The sequence below is a fragment of the Rosa chinensis genome, chromosome 7, assembly GCF_002994745.2.
Source record: "Rosa chinensis cultivar Old Blush chromosome 7, RchiOBHm-V2, whole genome shotgun sequence".
Taxonomy (NCBI): domain Eukaryota; kingdom Viridiplantae; phylum Streptophyta; class Magnoliopsida; order Rosales; family Rosaceae; genus Rosa; species Rosa chinensis.
In genome coordinates, this window is record NC_037094.1 from 24,307,328 (window position 1) to 24,334,636 (window position 27,309).

General features: G+C 36.5%; 1 protein-coding gene, 3 long non-coding RNA genes and 1 pseudogene across 4 annotated transcripts; all 5 read left to right on the top strand.

The window, feature by feature from the left end:
- LOC112177644 lies at positions 1–27,309 on the top strand (annotated as a pseudogene).
- Positions 11,247–12,691, top strand: LOC121050529 (uncharacterized protein At2g29880-like). Its single transcript, XM_040510759.1, has 4 exons — positions 11,247–11,413; positions 11,512–12,132; positions 12,234–12,257; positions 12,368–12,691. The coding sequence occupies exons 1-2, from the start codon at positions 11,330–11,332 to the stop codon at positions 12,130–12,132; spliced, it is 705 nt and encodes a 234-aa protein (XP_040366693.1). The 5' UTR covers positions 11,247–11,329; the 3' UTR covers positions 12,234–12,257; positions 12,368–12,691.
- On the top strand, positions 12,895–13,391 carry LOC121050534. The gene is made up of 3 exons (XR_005803263.1): positions 12,895–12,920; positions 13,032–13,257; positions 13,359–13,391. It is a non-coding gene; the product is annotated as an uncharacterized LOC121050534 (long non-coding RNA).
- Positions 20,641–22,627, top strand: LOC112176939. The gene is made up of 4 exons (XR_002927228.2): positions 20,641–20,844; positions 21,464–21,538; positions 22,405–22,481; positions 22,562–22,627. It is a non-coding gene; the product is annotated as an uncharacterized LOC112176939 (long non-coding RNA).
- On the top strand, positions 25,314–26,666 carry LOC121050532. Its single transcript, XR_005803260.1, has 3 exons — positions 25,314–25,513; positions 25,637–25,734; positions 26,617–26,666. It is a non-coding gene; the product is annotated as an uncharacterized LOC121050532 (long non-coding RNA).

A 27,309-nucleotide genomic window follows, 5' to 3' on the forward strand; every position in this document is an offset into this window, starting at 1 on the left:
AAAAAGAAAAATAATCTCTTAAACCTATTTTCGACTAGAATAGAGAACTGTGACAGGCAGGCATGCATCTTTCCCTTCAAATTCAAATCCAAGAAGAAACGAAAGGAGTCAAAATCAGCTCCGGATTTGAGAAACAAAAGCGACTCCTTAACTCCGGTATTAGACCGTGCCTCGAAATCTCTACCATCACCAAGAAGCATACCAGAATTGTACAAAGAGAAGGAGCAGAATTTAAAGGTTTTCTCACTCCAAGAGCTCAGGGATTCAACCAATGGCTTCAGCAGGTTGCAAAAGCTTGGGGAAGGGGGATTTGGGAGTGTGTATAAAGGAATAATCAAGCCCAAAAATGGCAAGGGTAGTCCAATCTTGGTTGCCATAAAAAAGTTGAATCCACATAGCTTACAGGTTCTAATTCTTATCTTCATTAAGGAGCTTTAACTGTCTGGTTAAGTTTTCCATTTTTTCTACCTGTTTTTCTTCCACTTGGTTTTTCTCCATTACTGCTTGGTTGGTTGGTTGGTTTTCTTAGTCTCGGATGTTGAAAGATTGTGATGGTAGCATTGAATGCTATTGTATTCTGATCTGAAAGAGTTGTCATATTGGATAGGGAATTAAAGTAGTTTGTTTTTGGGTTGAATTATTCCTAAAGAATAGTTATATATATGTTCATGTTTTGACTATACTTCTAGTAGTGGCCCTGTTCTGCATTTGTTAATAAACATATGGTTTTTAATTGATTAATACATGCATGTGGTTTGTTTAGTAGATTTATTGGGTCTCTGTGATTTTATATCGATGTTAATATAGCTTGTTGGATTTATAAGAAACACTATTCAATTCTTCCTGTATACTGCTTCAATATAATCCCAAAATACATGTTAGGCACTAGGCATAGTAGAGTGGGGAGGAAAAAGGGGGATGGGGGTTACCAACCCATCCTATCATTCCTCATTCCTGGCCAATTGGAGTGGGAATGATATGGAAGTAAATAATCAAATAGAGAATGTGCTCAAGTGAGTAGGGCATGAAAAAGACTAAATGTGACATAATGCTTTTTTTATTTTTTTTGAAAGGATGATTTTTCTATTGAGGTTGAAAGAAATCTGAATGTCTTCTATTGATCAAGTCACGGAAGTTCTGTGGTATACATTTAGTTAACGACCCTACATGTAGTTTTGTGTATGACAAATTTGGACCTTGGAATTAATCTGGTGCTCGAACCCTAGGAGTGTGGAGAGAATATCATCATTTGTAGTGTTAGCAAGAACCAATAGGAAAGTGAGTACTAAACTTTTTTTTTTTTGAGGGGCAAGACGACAGTAGAGCCTTTACACACCCGCCCATGCAGTGTATCCCAGCATTGCCAGACTAATCACTGCACCGCAGACGCACGAACCTGAGGTGTTAACAAACCCAGGTCCCTCAAATCTGCTGGCCTTGGATTTCATATAGTGTTTCAAAACCATTACTAAAGTGAATTGTAAATGGACTTGTTTCTATTATGCAGCTTTCTGTTGTATGACAAGGCTCTTACTAGTTACGAAAGAGAGGGGTTTGCTCTCAAGAACATGAATTGGAACAGATTCTCAAATTTTGTGGAAATAGCATTTTAACTTTGAGAATGGATAAATGTAATGATTTAGCCCTTGAAATGATATTGGTCTGTGTAAAAGATACATCCCATTACTCTTTTAAACTGTTGAGAAAGACTCGCACATCCAACTGAACTCTAAGTTCTAGTTATCCTTTCCTAAACACCCATTTTGGAGGCATTGTGTGCCTCTCTATTATTTTTATCTATTTAGTTGTCAAGCTTATATGGTTCTTTGCTGTTTTAATATAGGGTCATAAACAATGGCTTGCAGAGGTTCAATTTCTTGGTGTGGTAAATCACCCAAATCTGGTAAAGCTTCTAGGATATTGCTCTGTAGATGGAGAAAGAAGGATCCAACGGCTATTGGTATATGAATATATGCCTAATAGGAGCTTAGAGGATCATCTTTTCAACAGGGCTTTGAACCCTCTTCCTTGGATCACGAGGTTACAAATAATGCTTGGTGCTGCTCAAGGATTGGCTTATCTACACGAGGGACTGGAAGTCCAGGTGAATATAGTTTTCATTTATTTGACCTATGTTTGACCATGTATTTCCTTTCAGTTTGTTTGGAATGTAGAACTACCATATCATGTGAGCATGCAACTCATATATGTTATTTTGACCAATGGAATACCAAATCAGTGTGACCTGCTTAAGATAGTGTAGTATTAGAATCACCACGACTAATGATTGGAATGGAGTAACTATGTATTATACGTCTTTTACTTGTCTGCTGCATTTATAGTGGCATCTCTGGTTTTGGAACTTAAATTGTATCTGCTGCTAATATAATTGCCTCCAGTTACATATATTGGTGGACACTGTCACTTCAGCAACTGTCCATTATCTTGATGTATTTTGTTCTCTAAAAGCTTAAGCTGTTGGGACCCTGTGGTTGTGTCACATGGTATAAGAGTTCTTGAGTTCAAAACCATCGAATGAAATTGCACTCTTCTAGTTCTTTGTTGTCTAGTACAATTTGAAATTGAATATAAAACTTGAGAGTAATATAAAAGAAGCATGAATTAAATTATCATTCTGTAATTTCTGCGCGTTAATAGGTATCGAGGGGATACTTCAACACACTAGTCCCCTGATCTTATTCTTCCATTTTTGTAGCTGGAAGTCAATTACAGGGAACAATTTAAATTCTCGCTACTTACAAATGTGCTTTAATGTTAATGTTATAATACTACATCATAGATTTGGTTCAGCTCTGCTTGTGAGCATAAAACAAAAGTCATCTTCTATCAATATCCAAATGCTGAAGAGTGTATTTGAGGATGGTAGATACTGGCTTACCTAACATGGTAACTCCTTATTTGTTTGAAGACAAGAATTTTTATATACTTTGTTGAACCTTTTTTGTTGCATTGTTTGAATAGGTGATATATCGAGATTTCAAATCCTCCAACGTGCTCTTGGATGAGGACTTTAAGCCGAAGCTCTCAGACTTCGGGCTTGTTATTTACTGACCTGGAGAATTTGCTCCAGCTTTTGAGTTTCTGTTGGCCTGTTTTCCTATTTCGCTTTGAAGTAGGGGCTGTTTGTCTGCTTTCTTTTACTGTCTGTAGGCCTCGGTGCCTTCTCTGGGCTTGGCCCTTTTAATGAAGTTTCATTAATCCAAAAAAAAAAAAAAAAAAACAATTTTGGGGCATCTGGGTCTAAATTGGGTAAAAAGAACCCCTTGAGGTGATATAAGAGAGAAGCCTGTGATCAAACGAAAGCATTATTAATAGTGTCTACTGTGACTGTTCTATTTAAATTTTTTAACAGGTTGAAAAGGTCGGATAAGTGGAAATGGGAAGTTTTGTGTAAGTTCCAATTTTGCAGACCTCAAATATTTTTAGCCTGCTATGTTTTTATACCCTTTTTAACCGAAGTTAGGGGTTCTGGTCCAACATGAGGATGGTTTGATCACTACTGAGAGAGGGTGTGTGTACTACTTGAGGGGGTTCGAGTACAATTGGATGGTTATCATTTCTACCTTCTGTTTTCCTGAGACTGAAGCTGTGAAAGTTGGAGCAAAGAATGCAGATAAAGAGGGAGTGAAAAGAATGACAAAAGACTGTATCACTCATTAGAAAGGGTAGTTGATTTTATAAGATTTCACTACCTCAGTGTCAAATGATCTCTTGGAGCTACAATGTGAGCTTTCTAGTTTACTGGTTAGCGATGTATGAAACCTTGAAGAAACTACAGTACAATATACATCCGTTTTTAGTTGCTTGTCTTAGAAAGCAAAACTACTATATTCTGTCACATTGACATATACATGGTTATCTTACATTAGACGTCATGCATTCTAAACTGAAAGAAGGTAAAAAGAAAACAAAGAGCGAAATGCAGCTACAAAATGAAGAAAGAGGAGGCAAAGACATCTCAAATCGAAAAACCTCCCATATCCTGGTTTCCTAGAGGATACTAATTCCTTCCTCCACATAACAGTAGGCTGCAACTTCTAAGATCATCTTATAAAGAAAAAAAGACCACAGTACAAACATTTATGTAAGTACAAACAATAAATGATGATCTGCTAGTATTATTAGATAGATCATATCTTTTGTACCATACATGAATTTGAAATAGGCGCATCTCATGAAGACTTTAGTAGTGAAGTGTCAGACTCCCAAAATCCTCTGAAGAATCCAAGCTATGCACTATCGTAATAAAATCCTAGGTTTCTGATAGCATCAGTTTTTCCTCAGTTGCATATTTCGGGGAAGTGTTAGCTGTGGTCTGCAAAGTCCAAAATTCCCCATAGATGCAGAGTGATAAAATCTCTGAAGTTTGATTGGAATAGATCAAATTAATTGAAATGCTCTGGAATGGAACAATATATAATTGCAGGTAATTATTTTGAAATCAATCGAGAAAGATAGGTTTAAATTACAGCCAGAAAGATGGAATAAAAGTTATACCAGCTCATATAATCCATTATTCACACACATTTCTCAAGAGATAAAAGCATAATAATTATTTCTTGCTGAAAGAGAAAGCAACGACATCTGGAAACCTTCAACATTAAGCCTTGAATCTTTCCACTTCCGGGATCATTAGGCTCATTTCCCCGAATGCCAGAATCTCCTAACATCATGTCGAAACAAATGACAGTCAAAAAACAATATTTCTAAAAGATTGAACAAATATTTTGTGTTTCCAAACGATTGTAATACTATAAATTTGAAAGAGTTTCTACAAGTATATCTAGCCAGAAAATATAAACACTAGAAAAAATAAGTATCATGTAGCTTAGTTTACCATTTATCTTTGAAGTCTCCTTTGCACTTTTGCCTTGTACACAGCGGTTTTGACATAAATCCAATCTTTTGAATTGTCCAGGAATCTGAAATAAGCATATCTCCAAGAAGTCCTAAGCAGTAAACTGCCGCAGACCATCCAAAATCCAGTGACAAATCCCAGCACAGCACTGATAAAAAATCCCAGGCTTATGAGACCATCATTATCATGTTCTTTGTTATCATCAGCTTGAGTTGCTCCATCTGGTGAGCAATTTGGTGTCAGCGGTGGTCCACAAAGTCCATGATTTCCCATATATGCAGAAGCATTAAAACCCTGGAGTTGGGTGCCTGATGGAATTCTTTCTGACAAGTTGTTGTGTGATAAGTCCAAGACACTAAGAAAGTTTAAGCTCGCAAAACTTGTAGGAATTTTACCAGATATCCGGTTTCTTGACAAATCAAGAGATTCCAACATCTTCATGTTACCAAAGTCTTCAGGAAGCTTTCCCGTCAATTGTTTCTAGACAGGTTCAGAGAAATCAACTCTGTCATACTTGCTATACTTGGCGGAATTTCCCCAATCAAATAGTTGCTTGAAATGTCAATGCTTCTCATACCCATAAGATTGGGAAACTCTCTTTCTATTCCTTTCCACATAAGTTCCACAATTTCACCAACTCCAGTATCATTAGCCAATGCGGTTATGTTATTGAAGCAATCTGGCAAGCCTCCTGAAATATTGTTGTGAGAGAGGTCCAAAACATGAATGCCAGCTAGACTGCACAGGGAGAAGGGTATGATTCCATTAAACTCATTTGACCGTAAGCGTAGTATCGCCAAGTTTGGTTGGCTTTGGCCAATCCATGTTGGTATCTTTCCCGACAAGTTATTGTTGCCGAGGTCAACTATCGACAATCTGGTAGAGTTCTCTAAAGAAGGCAATTCTCCTGAAAAGTTGTTATCATGTAAACGCAATATATCAATTTTCTGTAGATTGCCTAACGAGCTTGGTATTTTTCCAGATAATTTATTCTTTCCAAAATTGAATAGATACAAATTTTGAAATTGCATCCAACAATTAGGAAGCTCCCCAGACAATAGGTTCTTAGAAATGTCAAGATACTCTAAAATTGGAGCCTACATTGCACAAAAGGAAGACAACGGCTCAGAAAACATGTTATTCGAGAGATACAACTCCCTGAGCATAGGAGAACAGGATGGCACTGCGCCAGAAAATAGATTAGAAGACAAGTTAACATAATCCAAGCTTGTCGATGACAGATTCGGTAGTTTCCCATGGATTTGGTTCATAGAGAGATCTAAGCCGAAAAATAGATCCCAAACCTGGATAGGTAATGATCCTGATAGTCCAGCATTAGAGAGAACAAGAGTAGTAAGATTTGTCTGCGTTAGAATCCACTTGGGAAAAGCTGGGCCCACCTTGAGAGAGGACATATCCAACAAACCAGTAAGTTGAAATGGTGGATTCCAATCAGAGCTCAGGTTGATAGAGAAGCGATTATCAGAAAGATCCAAAGTCTGTAAATGAGAGAGGTTCAAAAAGTGGGCTTCTGTTATGACACCACTCAAAGAATTCCCGGAGAGACGTAATGTTTCAAGGCTAGAGAGTTGCCCAAGACTCTCGGGTACAGATCCATTTAGTTGATTTGTGTCAAGCTGTAACACTCTTAACTTTGCAAAACGTGCCAAATCTGGCAACGACCCCCAAAACTGGTTATCACCCAAGTACAAGGTCTCAAGTGTGTTCTCAGCACAAGACAAGGTTTTAACAGAGTCCTCAATGTTTTCAGACAACTGGTTTGACCATAAGGTCAACGACTCTAAGCTGCATAAGTTTTGAAAGCCTTTTGGTATCCCACCTTCAAGTTGATTGGAAGAGAGATCTAGTGTTACTAGAGAAAGCATGCTTGTGAAGACATCTGGGATGGGACCTTGGAAATGATTTTCACTTAATTGAATATGTTCAAAGTTGTTGTTGACATTGGCTATCCAATAAAATATTGAAGAATTAAGATGATTAACAGAGAGGTCAAGGAGTTGAAGAGAGGTGGAAGAATTAATAAAGGAAAGTGAGCTTAGATTGACATCAGGAAGGTAACACACGGATAACTGAAGCTCTGTCAGTAAAGTGAGCTTGCTTAAAGATAGTGGCCAATTCACAACCTTTGACAAATCTAGATATGACATGTTTAGGTATCTCAAGGAAGAAAGATGAGATAACCACTCAAGATTTTCAGAACTAACACCATCGTTCCGGTAAAGATCAAGAGTGTGCAAATTAGAGAGGTTTCCAAGTTGGGGAGGAACAGGTCCACCGAAATTAGCATCTGCAAGTTTGAGTTCTTTCAATTGACTCAGAGAGCCAATGAATTTGGGAATCATCATTCCTTCAAAATCATTGGAGGAAAGATCAAGAGTGTGCAAATTAGAGAGGTTTCCCAGTTGGGGAGGAACAGGTCCACTGAAATTAGCACCTGCAAGTTTGAGTTCTTTCAATTGACTCAAAGAGCCAATGAACTTGGGAATGATCATTCCTCCAAAATCATTATAACTGAGGTCCAAGTAATTTAGATATTGCAATTCAAGTAGTGAAGGACTCATTTCACCTCTTAAAGGAACTTCAGTAGAATTGAAATATGCATTATAGCTAAAGGAGAAATCAAGACTGGTGACATGACCTGTTTGGTTGTCGCATGCTATTCCTCTCCACTTGCAGCAATCTTTCTCACTTTTCCAAGAGGCAAGAGCATTGGACTTATCCACAAGGCCTTGTTTGAACTGGAGAAGAGCATGCTTTTCACTGTCCAAGCACATGATGTTGTTGGAGCTTCCAACACTTGAAACAACCAATAGCAGAGGCAATGGCCAGGCACACAAGCCTAACCAAACCAGAATGCATAGACCCACCACTCATTATACTGAAAAACATGATTATGAAGATGATATGCAACCTGCAAAGAAGTGAAGTATATATAGTTGAAGCAAAAGGATTTTGGAAACTACATATGTATAATCGTGGAAACAGCAATGAAGTTGCTCCATTAACTGACTCGATCGGCATAATTTGGAAATTGGTTTTTTCTTCATTGATTTTCTTTAGTCTCAGTCTCACAATACGACAGAGGATGACCCAGCACCACTCATATCATGTGGTTCGAATATGTTGTACATTTGTACAATCATTCTATGCTTCTCTCCTTTCTGAATGAATACTAGTTTTTGTTATATTAAAAAAAAAAAAAAAAACATGTCGTAGTACTTGGGGCTGGGGCCTCAAGTCTAGCCCAATGCTCTATTCTCTTGTAAAATTGAGAAAAATCCTTTTAGAAATTTGTAAAACCTCTCCTTCTCTCTATTCGTGAAAATGGAGAAAGCTTTCACTCTGGTTCAGACAGTTGCAGTGGCAAGTTGGCAACTGTCTTTTCTGCCGTTTCCGGCTGGTGCTCACTTTCACTCACTTCCCGGAATTCCATTCTTTTCAAATTTTAACAAATAATTTTTGTGAATCAGGTACGGCTTCAAAGAGCTCGGAAGCTTAATCGAAGACCTTTGCCGCCAAAATCCCAATTCCGATCCTCATTCCTGACTTCATTCGATACTTCCATTCTCTCTCTCACTCACTCGCTACCCACATAGTTACTTGTTTACTAAAGAATTCTAATTGGGTTTGGTCGGTTGGGTTTTGTATTGTTTATGAGTGAATGTAAAATTGATCCAAAACTAACTCTAATGCCTAAAGCAGAGGACTTGGGTAAAATTACAAGACTTGAGTAAAATCCCAATGCTGTAACTCTAAGATGTAATTCTAATTCAGTTGAATTTTACTCATCAAGATGGTGTTCTGCTGTAAACCTAAGGACATGCTTCTTCCTTTTCCCTCATTGTTGAAGTTTTGAGCTCACATTACAGGCTCAACATGAAATTGGAATCATAGTATTCTTACAGCTGATAAAGATTAGTTTTAACTCTTTTTTTTTCTTTTAACTTTTATTCTCTGAATCATTCTTCTGTGGAATGATGTGGTGTTTGAACCTAGACAGTAGATGCTCTACTATCCCTCCATTTGGGTGCATGTTAATTAGCCTTTTACTGCTTTTATGTATTTGGCACTCTTCTCCGCGTACTTGAAATTAAGGGGGGTGTATTGTATATGGAATTACTGGCACTTTTAAAGAAATCCATGGAATTTAAAAGTCTGGGTGTATTCAATAGAGACTTTTAACAGTCCATAAAAGTCTGGGTGTATTCAATTAGGATTTTAAAAAATCTTTATGAATTCCACCAAAGTCTAGGGGTATTCAATTAGGACTTTTAAAAATGAATAGAAGTTTAGGGGTATTCAAAATATCATTCATACATACGGAATTAGAAAATCATGGAAAATCATGGACTTTGTAGTGTTAAGTATAAATACCAAATTCCAATATTTTTCCAGCCACCAGAGCAAAGATTTTGAGTGTGGAAAAGTCTGTCAAAGTTCTTCTCTCTGCGCGTTCAAGGTTGGTCCTCCATCATCTCTCTTTCATGATTTCTTTTTTCTTTTCTCTATTATTTTGTGATATCAACCTCTAATACCTAACATGTTCATTGTTGTTGTTGAATTTGATTTTTTTTTTTTTTTCAATTGTGATGCTTGGAACCCTAATATTATCATCAACTCCTAAAACAAAGCCAAATAATGTATATGCCTAATGCTTTTACGGTTCGATCATAGTCCTGCATACTATTGCGGTTATTGCTATTGTCGTCGCTTGTTTGCTGCGTATGTTTCTTCTTCTTTGTTTTTCTCGCTAGGTTTTCTGTTTCTTTTGTATTTGTTGTTGTCCTATATGGCATGGTTCTCTTTTTTTTGCTACTGCTTTGCCCTTGTGGCTCTTAAGTTCGGGTAGATTAGCCAAACGGTGGGTGGTTTTTTTTTTTTTTCCTTCATGCCATAACTTCTTTTCTATACCTAATAGTGTGTGTGATTTTACCCTGCATTGAGATGGGACTTATGTTGACAATCTCATGTCAACTTTCTTAAAATGATAGTAATGTCAGAGGTGCAATTTGGTTCAAGCTTTGGGTGAATCTATACAGAGTTATTAATTTTCATTCAAATTTTGCTTTAACCCTTCAATTTGAAGCCAATGTTGGCCACCACTAAAGTCGGCAATGGCTGATAAAATTATGTCAGGTTATTTATTTTCTTTTTCTAAAATTTTAGTGTTCTTTTTTATGCTTTGAGAATATTATGTGTATGTTGAGCAGAGCTTTAATGTTAGAAATTTTACTTTGGGATTACAGAGTAGTAGGTTGAGTAAATAGGATCACTGAATCTTCAAAGAGTTAATTCAGCTAAGTTTGTAGTCAGCTGAGAGATAGGAATATTGTTCTGGAGTTTTGATTCATGTTGGTTGGGCAAATTGCCATGATGACAGTTGTCTGGTACCTTGATTCAGTTTTGTCATCTTTATGGACCTCAATTTCTTTAGGATTCAGATTCTTTTTATTTTCTCCTTCAAATTCCCATGGAAACAGATCGTGATCAAGTTTTGGGGTTATGAGAGTCTGATTTGTGCAATTTATGAGTACTGTTTATAATCATATTGTATGGCATGCTATAAAAAACAAACAAGTGTGGATCAAAATGTAATTGAATGAATTATGAAACAAAGAAAAATTAATCAAAGAGAAGTTGGCTAGGTAATAATCAATATGAACAATGTATCAAAATTTGCTATTTTTGTCTCTGCACCCAATTGTCTGAGTTGGTTCCTTTTGTATGCTTAATGCATGTTTAAAGAAAAGAAGAAAGAAAAAAAAAACCTTGCATACGTTTTGAAGTAATGCTTCTTACCAGAATGATTCCTTATCCCTAGTAGCCAAAATCATTGCTCTTAATATGAATAGATTCAAGCTGATGAAGGATACCAGCAACTCTTCTTTACTTTATTATTTTGTTGTGTCAGAAAGCAATTTAGGAGAGTATGAAAACAGGATATTGGTGCATGTTTATATTGATATACACACCTGATAGTTGTGCGTCTTGATAACAGAAGGGTTGTCATTTGGGGTCTAATATCTTTCTTGTTTCTTTGTGGAGCCATGTACCTTGGACTTCTAATTTTTTTTTTCCAGTCTATACTTCCCTTATGTTTATATTGTTCTGAATTATAATGTTTTGATTGATAAAAGTTGCATGTATGATTACTTTTACTCAATCGTATAGATGGGAGATTCACAAGGGAATGGTAAAAGAAAAGATTACAAAACTTGGAATGCTGAAGAGAGCAATGTTTTGCTTCAACTTATGGTTGAAGGCGCCAAACTTGGATTGCATGATATTAATGGTGTGATAAGCAAACAAACAGTAGAGGCGAAGCTACTTCCTAAACTGAAGGAAAAACTTGGTTGTGAAATAAGTTTTAGTCATTACCAAAGTAGAGTGAAATGGTTTAAGAAACAATACACCAATTACTCTCAACTTATGCGTCATAGTTCTGGATTTGGGTGGGATCCGATCACAAAGAGATTCACTGCTGATGATGAAGTATGGGCAGATTATTTGAAGGTGAGCTTATTGCTTTTTCATTTTATTCTAATTTAGATTTATAGTTATTTCAAATGGTTATCATCATATTGACACGTGTATTTTTTTTTCCCTACTAGTCACATCCAACGCATGGGCACTTTCGGTCAGAAACTTTTCCAGACTATGAGGACTTGAAAATTGCAGTTGGAAATGGAACTGCAACTGGAATGGGCTCAATCAGTTTAGGTGATGATACAGATGCCTCTACATTTGGAGCGGAAGAAAACGGACCTTGGGGAATTGATGGATTAGTTTTTGATCGAAATACTAACATGTTCGTGCAAAGTGAAAATGAGTCATCACACCAAGAAAACTCGCCATCTCTTTCACAACAACCCTTCCAAGGTACCAATGTAGATGCTCCACCACATAGCAGGACTCAAGGAAAACGGAGTAGGACTGACTATGAAAATAATAGCGGCTCAAAGGGGGCAACTAGTCAGGCTGAGGTTTTAGAAAACTTATCAAGTGGCATTGGTAAAATTGTCACAAGTTTTGATAAAATTTGTGGCTTAATGGAGAAGAGAGAATCAAGAGAGAGTGATCTTTTGGATGCTATGAACGAGACCCCAGGATTAACTGATGAGGCTTGCTTTATGGCTCTTGATTTGCTTAATACTAAAGCAAAGCAAGATTTCTTCTTGAAGATGACTCCTGAACAACGACATAATTGGATCACCTATAAACAAATGCAATAGGTGTGGGTCAATCTCCACTAGCGACACCTAATAAGCAATAGGCTATGTTCTATTATTAATTTTAAGTTATGGAGTTTGATTTTATTTTGTTTGAATTGCAGCTTGTTTTGAATGATTTTAAACTGGTATGTTATGAATTACAATTTGATTTTTGTTTGAATATTTATGATTTTTGATTTGCTTTTGAATGAATGTTAATATGAATAGTGATATATTTTTTTATAAATATGTTTAGGTGCTTTCTCTATTAGCAATGTCTGAAATGGACATGTATGGAGCTGATGAAGAGGAAGAGCAGTTTTACGAGGCTGTTAAGATATTATTAATGGCAATACAAGCAGTGATTTATGTGTTATACGAACTTGTGTTCAGCATACGTGGTGAACATATTAGACGTCCGCTGACTCGTCGACCAGTGACATCAAGTGGATACATATATATGCACAACATATTGGACAGAGACCCTCAAATCTTTAGAGATGTGTATAGAATGTATCCTGACGTGTTTCGAAAATTATGTAGCATCCTAAAAGCGAAAACACCTTTACGGGATACAAGACACATTTGTGTTGAAGAAATGCTTGCAACCTTTTTACTAGTTGTCGGCCAAAATAATCGATACAGTGAAGCTCGGCTGATATTTGAGCGATCTCATTTTGCTGTTAGCAGAAGTTTCAACAAAGTCTTGAAGGCCTTGAATACAATAGCACCACAGTTTATGGCTAAACCTGAATCCATATATACCACCTAACATAAGAGAAAGTACAAGGTTCTATCCTTACTTTAAGGTAAGCAATGCAACTTTTATGGATGGTTAATTATTTATTTCATTGTACAGTAATGAAGATATTATTTCATTTTTTCTTTTCAGCTATTGATATCTTTTTTCATTATTTTAGGATTGTGTCGGAGCTATAGATGGCACGCATATTCCTGCAACGGTAGTTGGACGTGAGGTAAGCAGATATCGAAATCGCCATGGGAAGATATCACAAAATGTATTAGCAGCTTGTAACTTTGATTTACAGTTCATATATGTGATTAGTGGATGGGAGGGTTCCGCTCATGATTCAAAAGTGTTGAATGATGCGATTTCTAGACGAAATGGACTCAAAGTGCCACCAGGTATAGTTTTACGTGCATAAAAAAAATTCAGAGTACTTATTACAATTTATGTCATATAACATATATATAACATACTAATTGCACATGTTTTTTATTATTAGGTAAATATTACTTAGGGGACTGCGGATTCCCAAATCGACGTCAGTTCCTAGCTCCATTTCGAGGTACTCGATATCACCTCAAAGATTTTGGTGGTGAAGGAAATCATCCTGTCAATGCAATTGAGTTATTCAATCTTCGCCATGCTTCCTTGAGGAACGTAATTGAGAGAATATTTGGAATATTTAAGTCGCGTTTCACAATCTTCAAATCAGCACCACCATTTTTATATAAGACACAAGCAGAACTAGTTTTGGCTTGTGCAGGACTGCACAATTTTCTTCGACAGGAATGTCGTTCAGATGAATTTCCTCCTGAACCAGAAGACGATCCGATAGACAATCATGAAGATAATTTTGAATGGGATGATTTTCAAACCCAAGATCAGCAAAGAGAGAATGCTAATGAATGGAGAATGAGTATTGCTACTCATATGTGGACAGATGCCCAACCAAATGCCAACAATGAAAACAATGACAATCAAGAAAGTGAAAATGAGGGAGAAGAATAAATCATATCATTATTTCAAAGACGTCTGCTTATTTGGCATGAAACTTCATCAATGTGTTTTTTTTTTCCTTCTCTTTTTGGATATCTTTTGGTTTGGTTGATTATATTTGGAGGTTTTTCCTTTATTTTCTTATATGTTTGTTTCATGACATTATTTGAGCTTCTCTGATTCCTACGCTAATGGTGATTAGTTAACATAGCTATGGCATCGTATTTTATTCTCTGACTAATAAACTAGCTTGGTTTTTCTTTTTTATAAGTATTGTGAAATCTACATAAGTCATTCATATAAAGTCTGTAGATTTTTACAAATCAATAAAAATCTGTGCTAAAAATCAATAAAAGTCAATGGTTTTTAAAAAATCAATAAAAGTCTATGAACTTTTTATAGAATCCATGGACTTTTGAAAAAGTCTATCATTTAAAAAAACTCCACACAAATCCAAATACAATACACCCCCCTAAATGTGAATTGAAATAGCTGCATGAAATGTCAATTCAGAATGTGAATTCTTGTTCAAGTTTGAATTTTGATTCATGTATTAAGTAGGGATCCCTGTTTGGACTGTGACTTATTCAGCTGTTTGGGTGCAGGTTGATGGCATCAGGTGGGCAGTGTGGAAGTCCCTTCATTTGTTAAAGCTTGAGAAAACATTGTCTTAAGGCCTTCCTGCAAAACTCCTTCGGCCATCTTTGGCTGTTTTCAGGTCATCTTACCTATCCTTGACAGCAGAATGTGTGTTTCTGAGGAGTTTAGATATTAACTTTAAAACCTTTACATGCTGACTTGCATTGAAGATGCAGCTGTCTGTTGTGACGTAGTTGTTACTCAAGATGAATGAATTAGATAATGTATTTGGTGTTGATCATACTCTTTGGTGTTTCAAATTAGTGGAGAGCATTTTGTGAATTAATGTGTCAATATTGCTTGTTGTGGATCATAGAGGCTTTGCCCTGCCTGTCATGGTGATGAAATAAAAAGTATATCTCGGATTTTCCATGCAATGTTCTCTTTATTTTTCTGAAAGGCTAGGTGTTATGTTTCTGCTCTGGCCTCTAACCAACTCTCTTGTACAGAAATATGTAAACCTAGTGGCTAAGTGCATGGTGATCTGTATCTGCCTATGGCCGGTTGTCATTTACTTTGGTTGTTTTATCAGTAGTCGGGAACTAATATGCTAAAACACTGAGAAAGGTATAAGCTAGTTTAATTAAGCTACATCTGTATATGCATGAAGCCCTTTTTCTTCAGGGTAAAAATAGTAATAATGGAGGTATATTGAACATTACTACAAGTTAGTTTCTTGTTCATCAGCAAAAACAAGTATTCTAATGTCTAGAAATTAGGGAGGTTTGAGCTCAGCGTAAAGAACGGGATGAACTGGTGGCTGTTAAAACTCAATTCAAGAAAGAGATGAGTGAAGTCAAAGAAACCAGTTTGATATAGATCTTTAGTGAGTTTTTGTGTGTTTCTATGAGTTGCAAGATATTTATACATCTCCAAACTCGATCTGCCTGCACCCATTTTCATAGACAATGATATGCTTTTGAGCTTGAAACAAAAGTCATCTTCTATTTTTGGTTCTGGCCATTGATATCCATATGCTGAAGAGTGTATTTAAGGATGGTAGATACTGGCTTACCTCACATGGTAACTCTTTATTTGTTTGAAGACAAGAATTTCTTATATACTTTGTTGAACCTTTGTTCTTGCATTGTTTGAATAGGTGATATATCGAGATTTGAAATCCTCCAATGTGCTCTTGGATGAGAACTTTAAGCCGAAGCTCTCAGACTTTGTGCTTGCTAGAGAAGGGCCAAAGGGGTAGGTATAAGTTCTTTAAGGACTCCGTGTCAACTTCATTTGGAGGTTGGCATAATCTTGTTTGAATTGTAATATTGAGAGGACAAATTGGATTTGTTATTTATTAGCCTTTCTTGTTCTTTCCTTCTATTTCACAAATTCCCTGATAATGGTTCATATTGTATTTGCTTTTGTTATCAGGTGATGGGGACTAGGGACTCATGCATATGCTTCCCCAGAGTATGTTGAAACACACCATCTTTTGATCCATAGTGACTTATGAGATCCTCACTGGGAGACGTGTCATAGAAAGACATCGACCAACTGCGGAGCAGAAGCTTCTTTATTGGGTTAGACAGTACTTGAGACCAGTATTCTGTCCAAAATGGGTGTACGTTAATTATTTGAAGAAGTTATTTTAGCTCGTTTTCTGCCACAAATAAATAGTTTTTGAAGGTAATCCACACCATATAGTTGAAGCAAAAGGATTTTGGAGGTAATCTACACCATATAGATGTATAAATGTGAAAATCACAATTGACTTGGTTTCAGTTCCAAGTCTAAGTATCTTTAGAAATTGGCCGACTTGACTGATTTTGTAAAGGTAGTTATGGCTGATCTCGTCCGGATATCTAATGATGAAGGTAGTCAGTGTTACAACATGACCCAAATGGATTTGTGGGCTATATTGTTGGGGTACTTATCAAGTAGTTTGATAGGTTGCTATTGTTTTGAACGTTTTTTTGACAGTGTGTGATACTTTTTTTTAGGAGTGAAATCCACACGCTCTATTTAGAATTCTCATAAAAAGACAAAATTTAAGTTAGTAAAGACAAAATTTAAGTTACTAAAAAAAGAAAACATGGAGTATTGATTATAAAATAGGGAGTGGAGATTCTTATTTTTCTTTCATTCGGTGTTTTGCCTCGCTTTGAGTTTTACCCCTATACGGTTTTAGTAAGGCCACTGTGACTCTTGTATATTTCTCCTATTTTATGAACAAATAGTTAAAACTGTTCTGTCCACCTGCCAATCTACAACGCTCCACCATCGTAGACTTGGCATAAACAGCAGTAACAACACTACTAACCGAATCAAAAACAGTTTGAAATGAAGCCAGTTGATCTGTGATTGAAAGAATTTGAGTGGAAGGATTGAGAGATGGCTTACAAAGACCAAAGATTAGGCCTAGGCACCCCTCTGCCATTTGACAGATTAGAACCAAGTTCAAAGAATGCCAAAAAGAAACCGGAATAGAAGCCAAATCCACGAAAGGCTTATTGTTTTCCAATGATTTTAATTTGATTCTAACTAATTAGATGAATTCAGTCTTTTCCATGGACGTCAAAGCTGAAAGAAAATACACCAAAAGCTTGATGGCTTTGATGCACATCAATTCCACTTGGTTGACCTTGACTATAACCAAAATGAGTTGGACGTTTGTGTGGAAATTTTGTACAAGTTAAAAGCAAACATATATAGATATTGCAAAGCCAAACTTGTAGATCAAGGAACACAGCTGCCTTCAAGATGAAGATCGAGTATTAATTAGAAAGATTTTAGCCCACTAAAATTTGCGTATTCAATCGACTCAAATTAAGAACCGGTGAACTAGGGATTCAATCCATCAAAATAATTAAAACAGAGGCTCAAATAATGTAGATGTTACAATTCAAGTAGTCAAGGGCCGGTCACACCATGATGATACGATCCTGTTTGGTATGTACTTAAAAAAGTTATTTCAACCTTGACAGAATGCATGGACATTCCATTTATGATATTCGACATAATGATTTGCTTTTGAGTATAGAGCAAGGTAAACATTCCATTTATGTTTTTATCTTGATCGACTTCCCATTTGTACAATCATACTGTTGAATTGGGATATGAAGAAAAGTGCATCGGCATGCCATTTGTAGAAGAACCTAGGGGTGGGCTCGCGAAACCGAAAACCGAAAAAAACAGCACCGATATCCGAACCGCGATCGAAAAAAACTGCACCGAACATGAAAAAACCGCACCACACCGAATCTGTTCGGTTCGGTTTTCGGTTTCGGCCCTAACCGCACCTAACCGAACCGAGAAACCGAACCGCAAAACCGAAATACTGTTCACTTACTACAAAACGACGTCGTTTTTTATTAGGGTTTGGAGACCAACTTACCTCGCTGTAGTCGCCCTTCCTCGAGTCGAATCCTCATTTCCTCTCGCCTCTCTTTTCTTCTCTCGACCTAATCATTTCAGTCTCTCTCTTTCTTCTCTAGCCTCTCGGCCTCTCTTTCTTCTCTTCGATAATCTTCTCAGTTTTCTCTTCGTCATCGAGAATTCGAGATCGTCAAGGAGATTGCCAAGGACTGGAAGGGTCGTTAGTCCTCTTAGTTTTCTCTTCGTCTCTGGTCTCCGCCGCCACTCCGGTCATCTAGGCCCTCAAAGAGCTAGATCGCGACCGCAAGGTGTAGAACATCAAGCACAGCGGCAAGTTGACAATGAGGACCTGAGCGGAACTGTCGCTTTACCCGCACCTTTATTCTTCTTCATATTATGCAGATCCAGAGCCTTTCTCTCAAGTACTCTCTCTATCTCTATATCTGTATATATCTATAGATCTTTCTACCTCTGTTTGATTCTAATTGATATTAATAGTTTTGTAATTCGTAAAAACTGAGATGAAGGTGTTTGCTGCAGATCCAGCCATATTGCTGAAGGCATTAAGCAGCCCCGGTACGTTTTGCTTTCTATGATTAATTTGCTTATTGTGTGGTTGAACATATGGCCAAAGTTTGTGGCTTTATAATCGATTACTGGCTTACTGCTATTGATCTGTAAATTCATGCTCTATATTTCTACTTTACCATGTGGCTTTAGGCTTTCTTAATGGATTCAAATTCTTCATCTATCAAGGACAGCTTACTGTGGTTTGTGATTGAGCAGCCAAAAATAGTGCCAATCTAGTTAAGGAAGTTTAGTTAGACACACTGCTAACCTCTTTAGTACAATGATTGTTTGCTTACAGATTTCTGGAACTATTCGTAACTGTTGTTTTGAAGCTATGAGCGAGCTGCAGAATTTGCTTTTGATTTCAGAGTTTCTCTGGCCAGCTCTGCTTCTACCTGTTGCCGGTAACAAGGTAAGATAAGCACCTGCTTCTTGACTTTAGAACTTTCTTATCAATTAGGCTAAGGAATGCTGGACTCTTTACTATTTAGTGCAAGAACGTTAGATGAAAAGTATCCTTTATTTACTAAAACACATCATATGAATATTCTCTCCCGTATTTGTCTCCTGACTTTTATTTTTAAAGAGTTATAGAATCTTCACAAATTTTGTTATAGATAGCGTTCTATAGTTCTATCTGCTTACGAGTTGCAATACTAAAATATAAAGAGTTCTGTTTCTTTCTGCTACTCTTCATTTTTTCTTTTTGTTTCCTCTCCTGTTAATATGGTGAATGGTGCCTAGATTTACAGTCAGCAAGATAGATCAAAAATGCCACTTGAGCTTAGTAGTGCTCTCTCAATTGAGCGTGAACCAGTTGATGATCCTGAAATTCGTGCTGAAGTCCTGGAGGCAATATACATGATCACATTACAGGTCGACTAACTAACATTTCGTCTGAGTTCTTTCTAAGTGTGCTCTACATGCAGTAATTTATATCTTGACTTGTTTATTTAATGGATGGTATATGGCTGCATGCTTTCAAAGTTAAAAACTGATATCAAGGAATGTGATTCAATAACAAAGGCAGATAGTTTAGCATCCAGTATATTTAGCATTCAAAGTTCATTTTCCAAGGCAGAAATTTTATCATAGTGAGATCTCATCTAGCATCATCATTCATCAGATCATAATGCTCAAAAGAAATCATATTTTCTTTTGGCCAAAAGTAAAAAGATATCTACAAAAAGAAAATGTGAATGTACTCATAGAGAGATGAAGTAACATCTTGCATGCCATGTTAACGAAAAATAAAATAGGACAGAAAGAGGGGGGAGGGGAAAAAGATAATATTTTACTAATCTATTACATTCTTTTAACTCATAAACTAAACTGTGATAGAAAGGCAGCCTCATGCCTCAAAAAGTTGCATCAAATATTGATCACAGGATACTGCTTTAGTGTACTGAATCTGAAGCAAAAACACATCTATGCTAATTTGGGCTTTTTCTTTTGTATATTTGTTCGGCTTTTGCAGGTGAAAAATGATGCAAGCACTAATGGTTTTCGTTTTTGTTACTGGTAAGTTGTTTAGTATTCAATCAGTTTGCTCAACTTATCTAATCTCAACTCATTATCCACTCAAGTTCAGTCTGATGTAATCTTGCAAGTTGTAATGCAGGCCTTGCTAACTCTATTGATAGATTATGGTTCAGCAGCAATGGGACAGAAGTCACAGAACCCAACCGAGGCTGAGCTCTAAGATATGATCAATGAAGTGGACTGTTAATGGATTTTTAACTTTCAAGCATTCTATTTGATTAATTGTAATCTATATATGTTGGTCATTGTAGATAATCATTTTTGCTAGATTTGGATCTAGGTTTTGCTGGCTGTTGTTGGTTTGTGTTGAATTACTACTAATTATAAGTTATGCCTTAACAGTCTGCAATTGTTGTGTAAAAAAAAAGACTAGGGAAGATTCAACAAAATAGGTTTTGGTCTAAAGAGGTAAAAGTGGTAAGAACTCTGTTTTCCTTAAAAAAAAAAAAAAAAAAAAAAAACCGAACTGGACCAGACTGAACCGAACCGAACCGAACTGGTCGGTGTTTTCGGTTTTAAATTCTCAAAAACGCAAAACCGAACCGAACCGAGTCTTAATTCGGTTCGATTTTCGGTTTAGGCTCAAAACCGAACCGTTCGGAACCGAACCCACCCCCTAGAAGAACCAACTTGAATGTACTGACTATTTTCAGCTAAATTCTACAGCCAACAGAAAGGGTTATAAATAAAAGTAAGTAAACTGAAGTGGATGAGGTATGAAAGCATGACACCAAAAACTCTCTTCGGCATTTCATCAAACGCCTTCACAATGACCCAAAAAAGTTCGGTTGAGTAAAACTCATTTTGGGTCTGAGAAGATTTAATTGAACTTATATTCTCAGACCCAAATAAGGGTTTGAGATTCTCTCAATTGGCAAGTTCTTGGGTTTTGCTCCGAGCTGCAGTCAAAATCAAAGGTATGCTTCTTACCTCTGTTTATACAAAATCACATTCAGAGAGGTGCTCGATTACTGGATTTGTGGGACTATGAACAAGCTATAGGTAGGAAAATTTGATTCATTGGATCTTTTAGGAATCAAACATTAGCTGTTTGCATAAAATGCTTCAAGAAATTCTTTTGGCAAATATCTCATGCATTCTACTTCTTTGAATACGTGGAGCTTTATTTGCATGCTTAATCTGTTTCTGAGTGTCGAAAGTTGATCTGAGATGATTGATGGATAAATATCTTGACTTAAGTTATATTACAATGACTGGATTTTGCTGTTTGGAAATTCCTTGGTTGTTCACCCAAAAATGAAAACTAGCTGATTTCCAGTGTTTTGTAGTTAAGGAACAATCAGGTCAATTTATGTTCACATAGATATATGTGCTGATCTTCTTACCATTCTGAAAGAGATGGGATGATATGACAACCATGAGTTTTACTGATAACTAAAGCCTCGGGAAGAAATTTTTATAATTGATTTGATTCACAAACTTGTTGAGATTGCTTCTTTGTAATTCTGTAATCTTATTACCATTCTGGAATAGAAAGGATCATATTGTACTTGGGCATTTGGTGGTTTTTTGCAGTGTATTGGTACACAGCGGCAGGGTGCATGGTGGACATTACTAGGCCTTTATCAGGCCGATGCTTTCCGATCATTGGTACACATCTGGTTCTCAATTTTCTGTCATGCATCTGCTGAATTGTGTTGACAATTTTTGCATTTGTGGATGACTTAAATTTGATTGTCATGATTTTACTACATCAATCCTAGTTGTGGTTTTACATTAATTCAGAAAGTTTCAGAAGCATGTAGGACACAAAGTGGGTAACTTAGGTTGCTAATCATTGCTGAGCATTATTCTCTTACCATGCCATTAAGATTTGTGTTTCTCATGAACAAATTTGATGATGAGAGGGTAACCAAAGAAGATATAAAGAGGGCACTAGAAGAGCAGTGTGGTGGTGAGGAAGATGTATTTCTTATTCTCCATGCACTATTGCTTCTGTTTTTCCTGCTTAAATGTATTCAGTAAAATGTTAACCCTGAAGTCCTAGTCCTTTCTCATAATTTTCTCATGCTTCGACAGCTACCCTAGACAAACCCTGGGTTTAACACTCCTTTCAAATTTACAAAATATTCACACGCTCACATGCTGGTGTACGTAAGTGAAACTGACAAGGACAAAATACTCTGTATGTATGTCTATGTATAATCTGGTGTACATGGGTTTAATAACACTCCTTTCAAATGAACTGAATGTATCCATAATCTGGTGTACATACAAGTGCTTGCTGCAAATGTTCATTGGCATTATAGACTTTAAGGGGTGTATTTATAGGGGAGGGAGGGAGGGAAAATAACTACTTTTGTTGTGCTGGTACATTCTATATCCTGAATAATGTTCATTCTAGCATTGCTGGTTGGGTGGAATGTGAAGTGAACAGAGTCAGACCCAAAACTTATAATGCTATAGTTTCCATTCATTCATTTGACTTCTAGTTGAGAACATCCTTGCTTTTGCAGTATGGAAATGTTGTGCAAGCTCTAAGAAGAGGCGACCTCCGACTTCTTCGGCATGCTTTTCAAGAGCATGAAGACAGGTATGAATTGCTTTCATTGTGAAAAGCTGGAGATTGTACTGCATTTTCTATGAGATGCTAATTTATTTCAAATATATCAGGTTCTTTAGGTTTGCTGTATATCTTGTCCTAGAGAAGCTAGAACTTCAGGTCTATCAGAGATTGTTGAAAAAGATGTAAGTTCCCAAGCAACTATAAATCCGCCCTCTGACAGTATAATTTCTCTGAAGATTCAATTCATGATGATGCTTTCTTCATTGTGCAGTTATATTATCCAAAAGCAGAAGGACCCAAGCAAAGCTCACCAGCTGAAGTTGGAAGTAATTGTCAAGCATTGAAATGGTCATTGATGTGGATGAGGTACTTGCTCTGCTGTCCCTTTCAATCTTGTTTTATTTCCAGTTTCTGTTGTTGATAGGCTATTTAATCAAATATCTGGTCAAATTTGTAGGTGGAGGGCATAATGGCGATGCTAATACACAAAAGTCTGGTAAAGGGATACTTTGCACACAAGAGTAGAGTTGTGGTTTTAAGCAAGCACTGATATCCAACTCTTATGCAAGTCCATAACAATAAATTATACTCTGCTAGTATTATTAACTTGAAAGACTCTAAATATAGTTGAATAAACATAACAGAATTAGAAAAGAACTAGAACAGTATTAGCTTTACCAATCATCCATGGGGTTTGCTGTTCCTTTTTGCCATGTTCACCGTCATTGTGATATAAATTCTATCTTTGTACCATCCGATAATTTTAGGTTGCCATACTAACATAATAAAATTCTAGGTTTCTGATACCATTAGTTTTCTTACTTTCTTTGTCTCTGGAGAATTGGAGATACCAGGATCTTGAGACTTGAGTAGTCCCATCTTTGGGGATTTCAGTGTTAGCAGTGGTCCGGAAAGTTCAAATTTCTATTTATGCAGAGGAAATAAAACTATGAAGTTAGAATTCTTCCTGACAATTATTTTATGATTAGTCCAACGCTTCTGCCTGTCATGATGATGAAATAATAAATTTATCTCAGATTTTCCATGCAATGTTATCTTTATTTTTCTGAAAGGCTAGTGTTATATTTCTGCTCTGACCTACTGTATTGTACAGAAATATGCAAACCTAGTGGCTAATAAGTGGTTGATGATTTGGCCTTTTGACATTTACTTTGGTTGCTTTATCAGAAGTTGTCAACTAATTTGCTAAAACACTCAAAACGGTATTAGTTGTTAAATTAAGCTACGTTAATATTGCATGAAGCCCTTTTTCTTCTTCATGGAAAAGATGGTAATTTTGAAGGGACATTGAACTTTCCTACAAGAACTACTTCTGTTCATCAGCAAAACAAGAAGCATTCTAAAGTCTTGAAATTAGGAGGTTTGAGATCAACAGGGATGAACTGGTGGCTGTTAAAACTCAATTCAAGAAAGAGATAAGTGAAGTAAAGAAACCAGTTTGATATAGATCTTTAGTTTTTGTGCATTTCTATGAGCTGCAAAATATTTATACATCTCTAAACTCCACCTGCCTGCACCCTCTTTTTTTTTTTTTTTTTTTTTTTCTGTCACATATGTAGACATGATATTGTTTGTTTCCAACATTAAGTATATCAGAAAGGGTTAGTATGAGTCTTCCATTTCCTGCAGGGTAGCTATATTGAAACAATAAGCAAAGAAATAGAAATTAGAGCTGATATATTGGAAGTTGTAGATGCTTTCACTAAGAAGCATGAACGCATATTACTTGACACACTGGACTAGGTTGACAACTATTCTCAAGAGTCGTCTGAACATCCCTAAACTAGATGACAACTTGGTTTGATGAACATCAACTGACCATTCAGTAATGAAGAAATATACGGGGAATAGTTTAACCATCTTAAGCCTCAGCATCTGATGCCAAGTATGCCTTGCTTATAATTAATTACTTCTTTTATCCCTCACTCTTTCCCTTGCTTTTTTCCCACTATATAATAGTAATTAACTATATACTCGGATACTCAGTTTGTACATAAAGATGCACTTAAAACAAATTTTCTATACAAGAACAGTTTCCTTTTCTTCCTGGACATTCTTCTCTTTGATAAAACGGACAAAAAGGCCGGTGCCAGTGGAGTTGCACTCTGACAGTCTTTCATAGTTTCATTCCATTGAGGAACTTTAACTGTTTGGTTAATTTTTCCATTTTTCTGTCTGTTTATTCCCCTTGGTTTTTCTCCATTACTGCTTGGCTGATTGGTTTTCTTAGTCTTGGATGTTGAATGATTGTGATGGTAGCATTGAATGGTCTTATAATCTGATCCGAAAGAGTTGTTATTATTAGATAGTGAATTATATTACCTTGTTTTGGGGTTGAATTATTCCTAAAGAATAGTTATATATATATATATATATATATCTATATATATCTTCATGTTTTGACTATACTTCTAGTAGTGGCCCTGTTCTGCATTTGTTAATAAACATATGGTTTTTAAATGATTAGTACATGTGTTCTTTTTAGTAGATTTATTGGGTCTGGGATTTTATATACATGTGGAGAGAATATCATCATTTGTAGTGTTAGCAGAACCAAAAGGAAAGTGAATAGAATTAGGCAAATGGATTTCATGTAGTGTTCCAAAAGCATTCCTAAAGTTAATGGTAAATAGACTTGTTTCTCTCAGCTGGAAAACATATCATGCAGCGTTCTTTTGTCTGATAATGCTCTTACCTGTTACTAAGAAAGAGATTTTTTCTCTCAAGAACTTGAATTGGAACAGATCGTCAAATTTTGTGGATGGATAAAAGTATTGATTAAGCCCTTGAGATGATATTGGGCTGTGTAAAGGATACATCTCATTACTCTTTAAACAGTTGAGAATGACTCGCACATTCAACTGAACTCTAAGTTCAAAGTTATCCTTTTTTAAACGCCCATTTTGGAGACATTGTGACATTTTGTGCCTCTCTGTCATTTTATCTATTTAGTTGTCAAGCTTATGGTTCGTTGCTGTTTTCAACTTTTCATTTAGGGTCATAAAGAATGGCTTGCAGAGGTTCAATTTCTTGGTGTGGTAAGTCACCCAAATCTAGCAAAGCTTCTAGGATATTGCTCTATAGATGGAGAAAGAGGATCCAACGGCTATTGGTATGTGAATATATGCCTAATAGGAGCTTAGAAGATCATCTTTTCACAGGGTTTTGAACCCTCTTCCTTGGATCACGAGGTTACCAATAATGCTTGGTGCTGCTCAAGCTCGGATTGGCTTATCTACACGAGGGACTGGAAGTCCAGGTGAATATAGTTTTCATTTATTTGACCTATGTGTGACCTTGCATTTCCTTTGAGTTTGTTTGGAATGTAGAACTACCATATCATGTGAACATGTGACTCATCCATGTGAATTTGACCAATGGAATACCAATCAATATAATGACCTGCTTAAGCTAGTGAAGTATTAGAAGTAGGACTAGGAATGTAGCAACTACTTATTACGTCATACATCTTTTACTTGTTTGCTGCATTTATAGTGGCATCTCTGGTTTTGGAACTTAAATTGTATCTGCTAATAATATTATTGCCTTCAGTTACATACATTGTTGACACTGTCACTTCAGTAACTGTCCATTATCTTGATGTATTCTGTTCTCTAAAGCTTTAGCTGTTGGGACCTGTGGTTGTGTCACATAGTATAAGAGTTCTTGAGTTCAAACCTTCAATGACAATGCACTCTTCTTTGCTGTCTAGTACAAATCGAAATTGGACATAAACTTGGGAGTAATATAAAGAAGCATGAACTAAATTGTCATTATGTAATTTCTGCGCGTTAATTGGTACCCACTGTTTACTTCAAAACACTAGTCCCCTGATCTTGTTCTTCCATTGCTGTAGCTGAAAGTCAATTAAGGGGAAAAATTTAAATTCTCGCTACTTAAAAATGCTCTCTGTGCTTTAATGTTAATGTTATAATACTACATCATAGATTTGGTTCAGCTCTGCTTGTGAGCCTGAAACAAAAGCTGTCTTCTATTTTTGCTTCTGCCCATCAATATCCAAATGCTAAGCGTGTATTTAAGGATGGTAGATAATGGCTTACCTCGCATGGTAGCTCTTATTTGTTTGAAGACAAGAATTTTTATGTACTTGTTGAACCTTTTTGTTGCATTGTTTGAATAGGTGATATATCGAGATTTCAAATCCTCCAACGTGCTCTTGGATGAGGACTTAAGCCGAAGTACTCAGACTTGGCTTGCTAGATAAGGGCCAAAGGGTGACCGTACTCATGTATCGACAGCAGTAAGTAGATAATAGATGACTTATTTTATTACTACCCCAAGTTCTTTTAGAAATCAATGTCAACTTCATTTGGAGGTTGGCAGAATCTTGTTTAAATTGCAATATTGAGAGGACAATTGGTATTAGTTATTATTCGCCTTTCTGATTCTTTGCTTCTATTTAACATTTCCCTGGTTCATATTGTATTTGCTTTTGTTATCGGGTGGTAGGGACTCATGGATATGCTGCCCAGAGTATGTTGAAACAGGCCACTTTCCATCCATAGTGACTTATGGAGTTTTGGTGTGGTGCTATATGAGATCCTCACTGGAGGCGTGTCTTAGAAAGACACGGCCAACAGCGGAGCAGAAGCTTCTTTATTGGGTTAGACAGTACCCTGCAGACAGTAAGAAGTTCAGCATGATAATAGATCTGCTCCTGAGAGACCAGTATTCTATTAATGCAGCTCGGAAAATCGCCAAGCTGGCAGATAGCTGCCTGAACAAGAATGCAAAAGACCGGCCAACAATGAATCGGGTAGTAGAGATATTGAAGCAGCTATACAAGATTCACAAAAGGGTACCAACTCTGTAA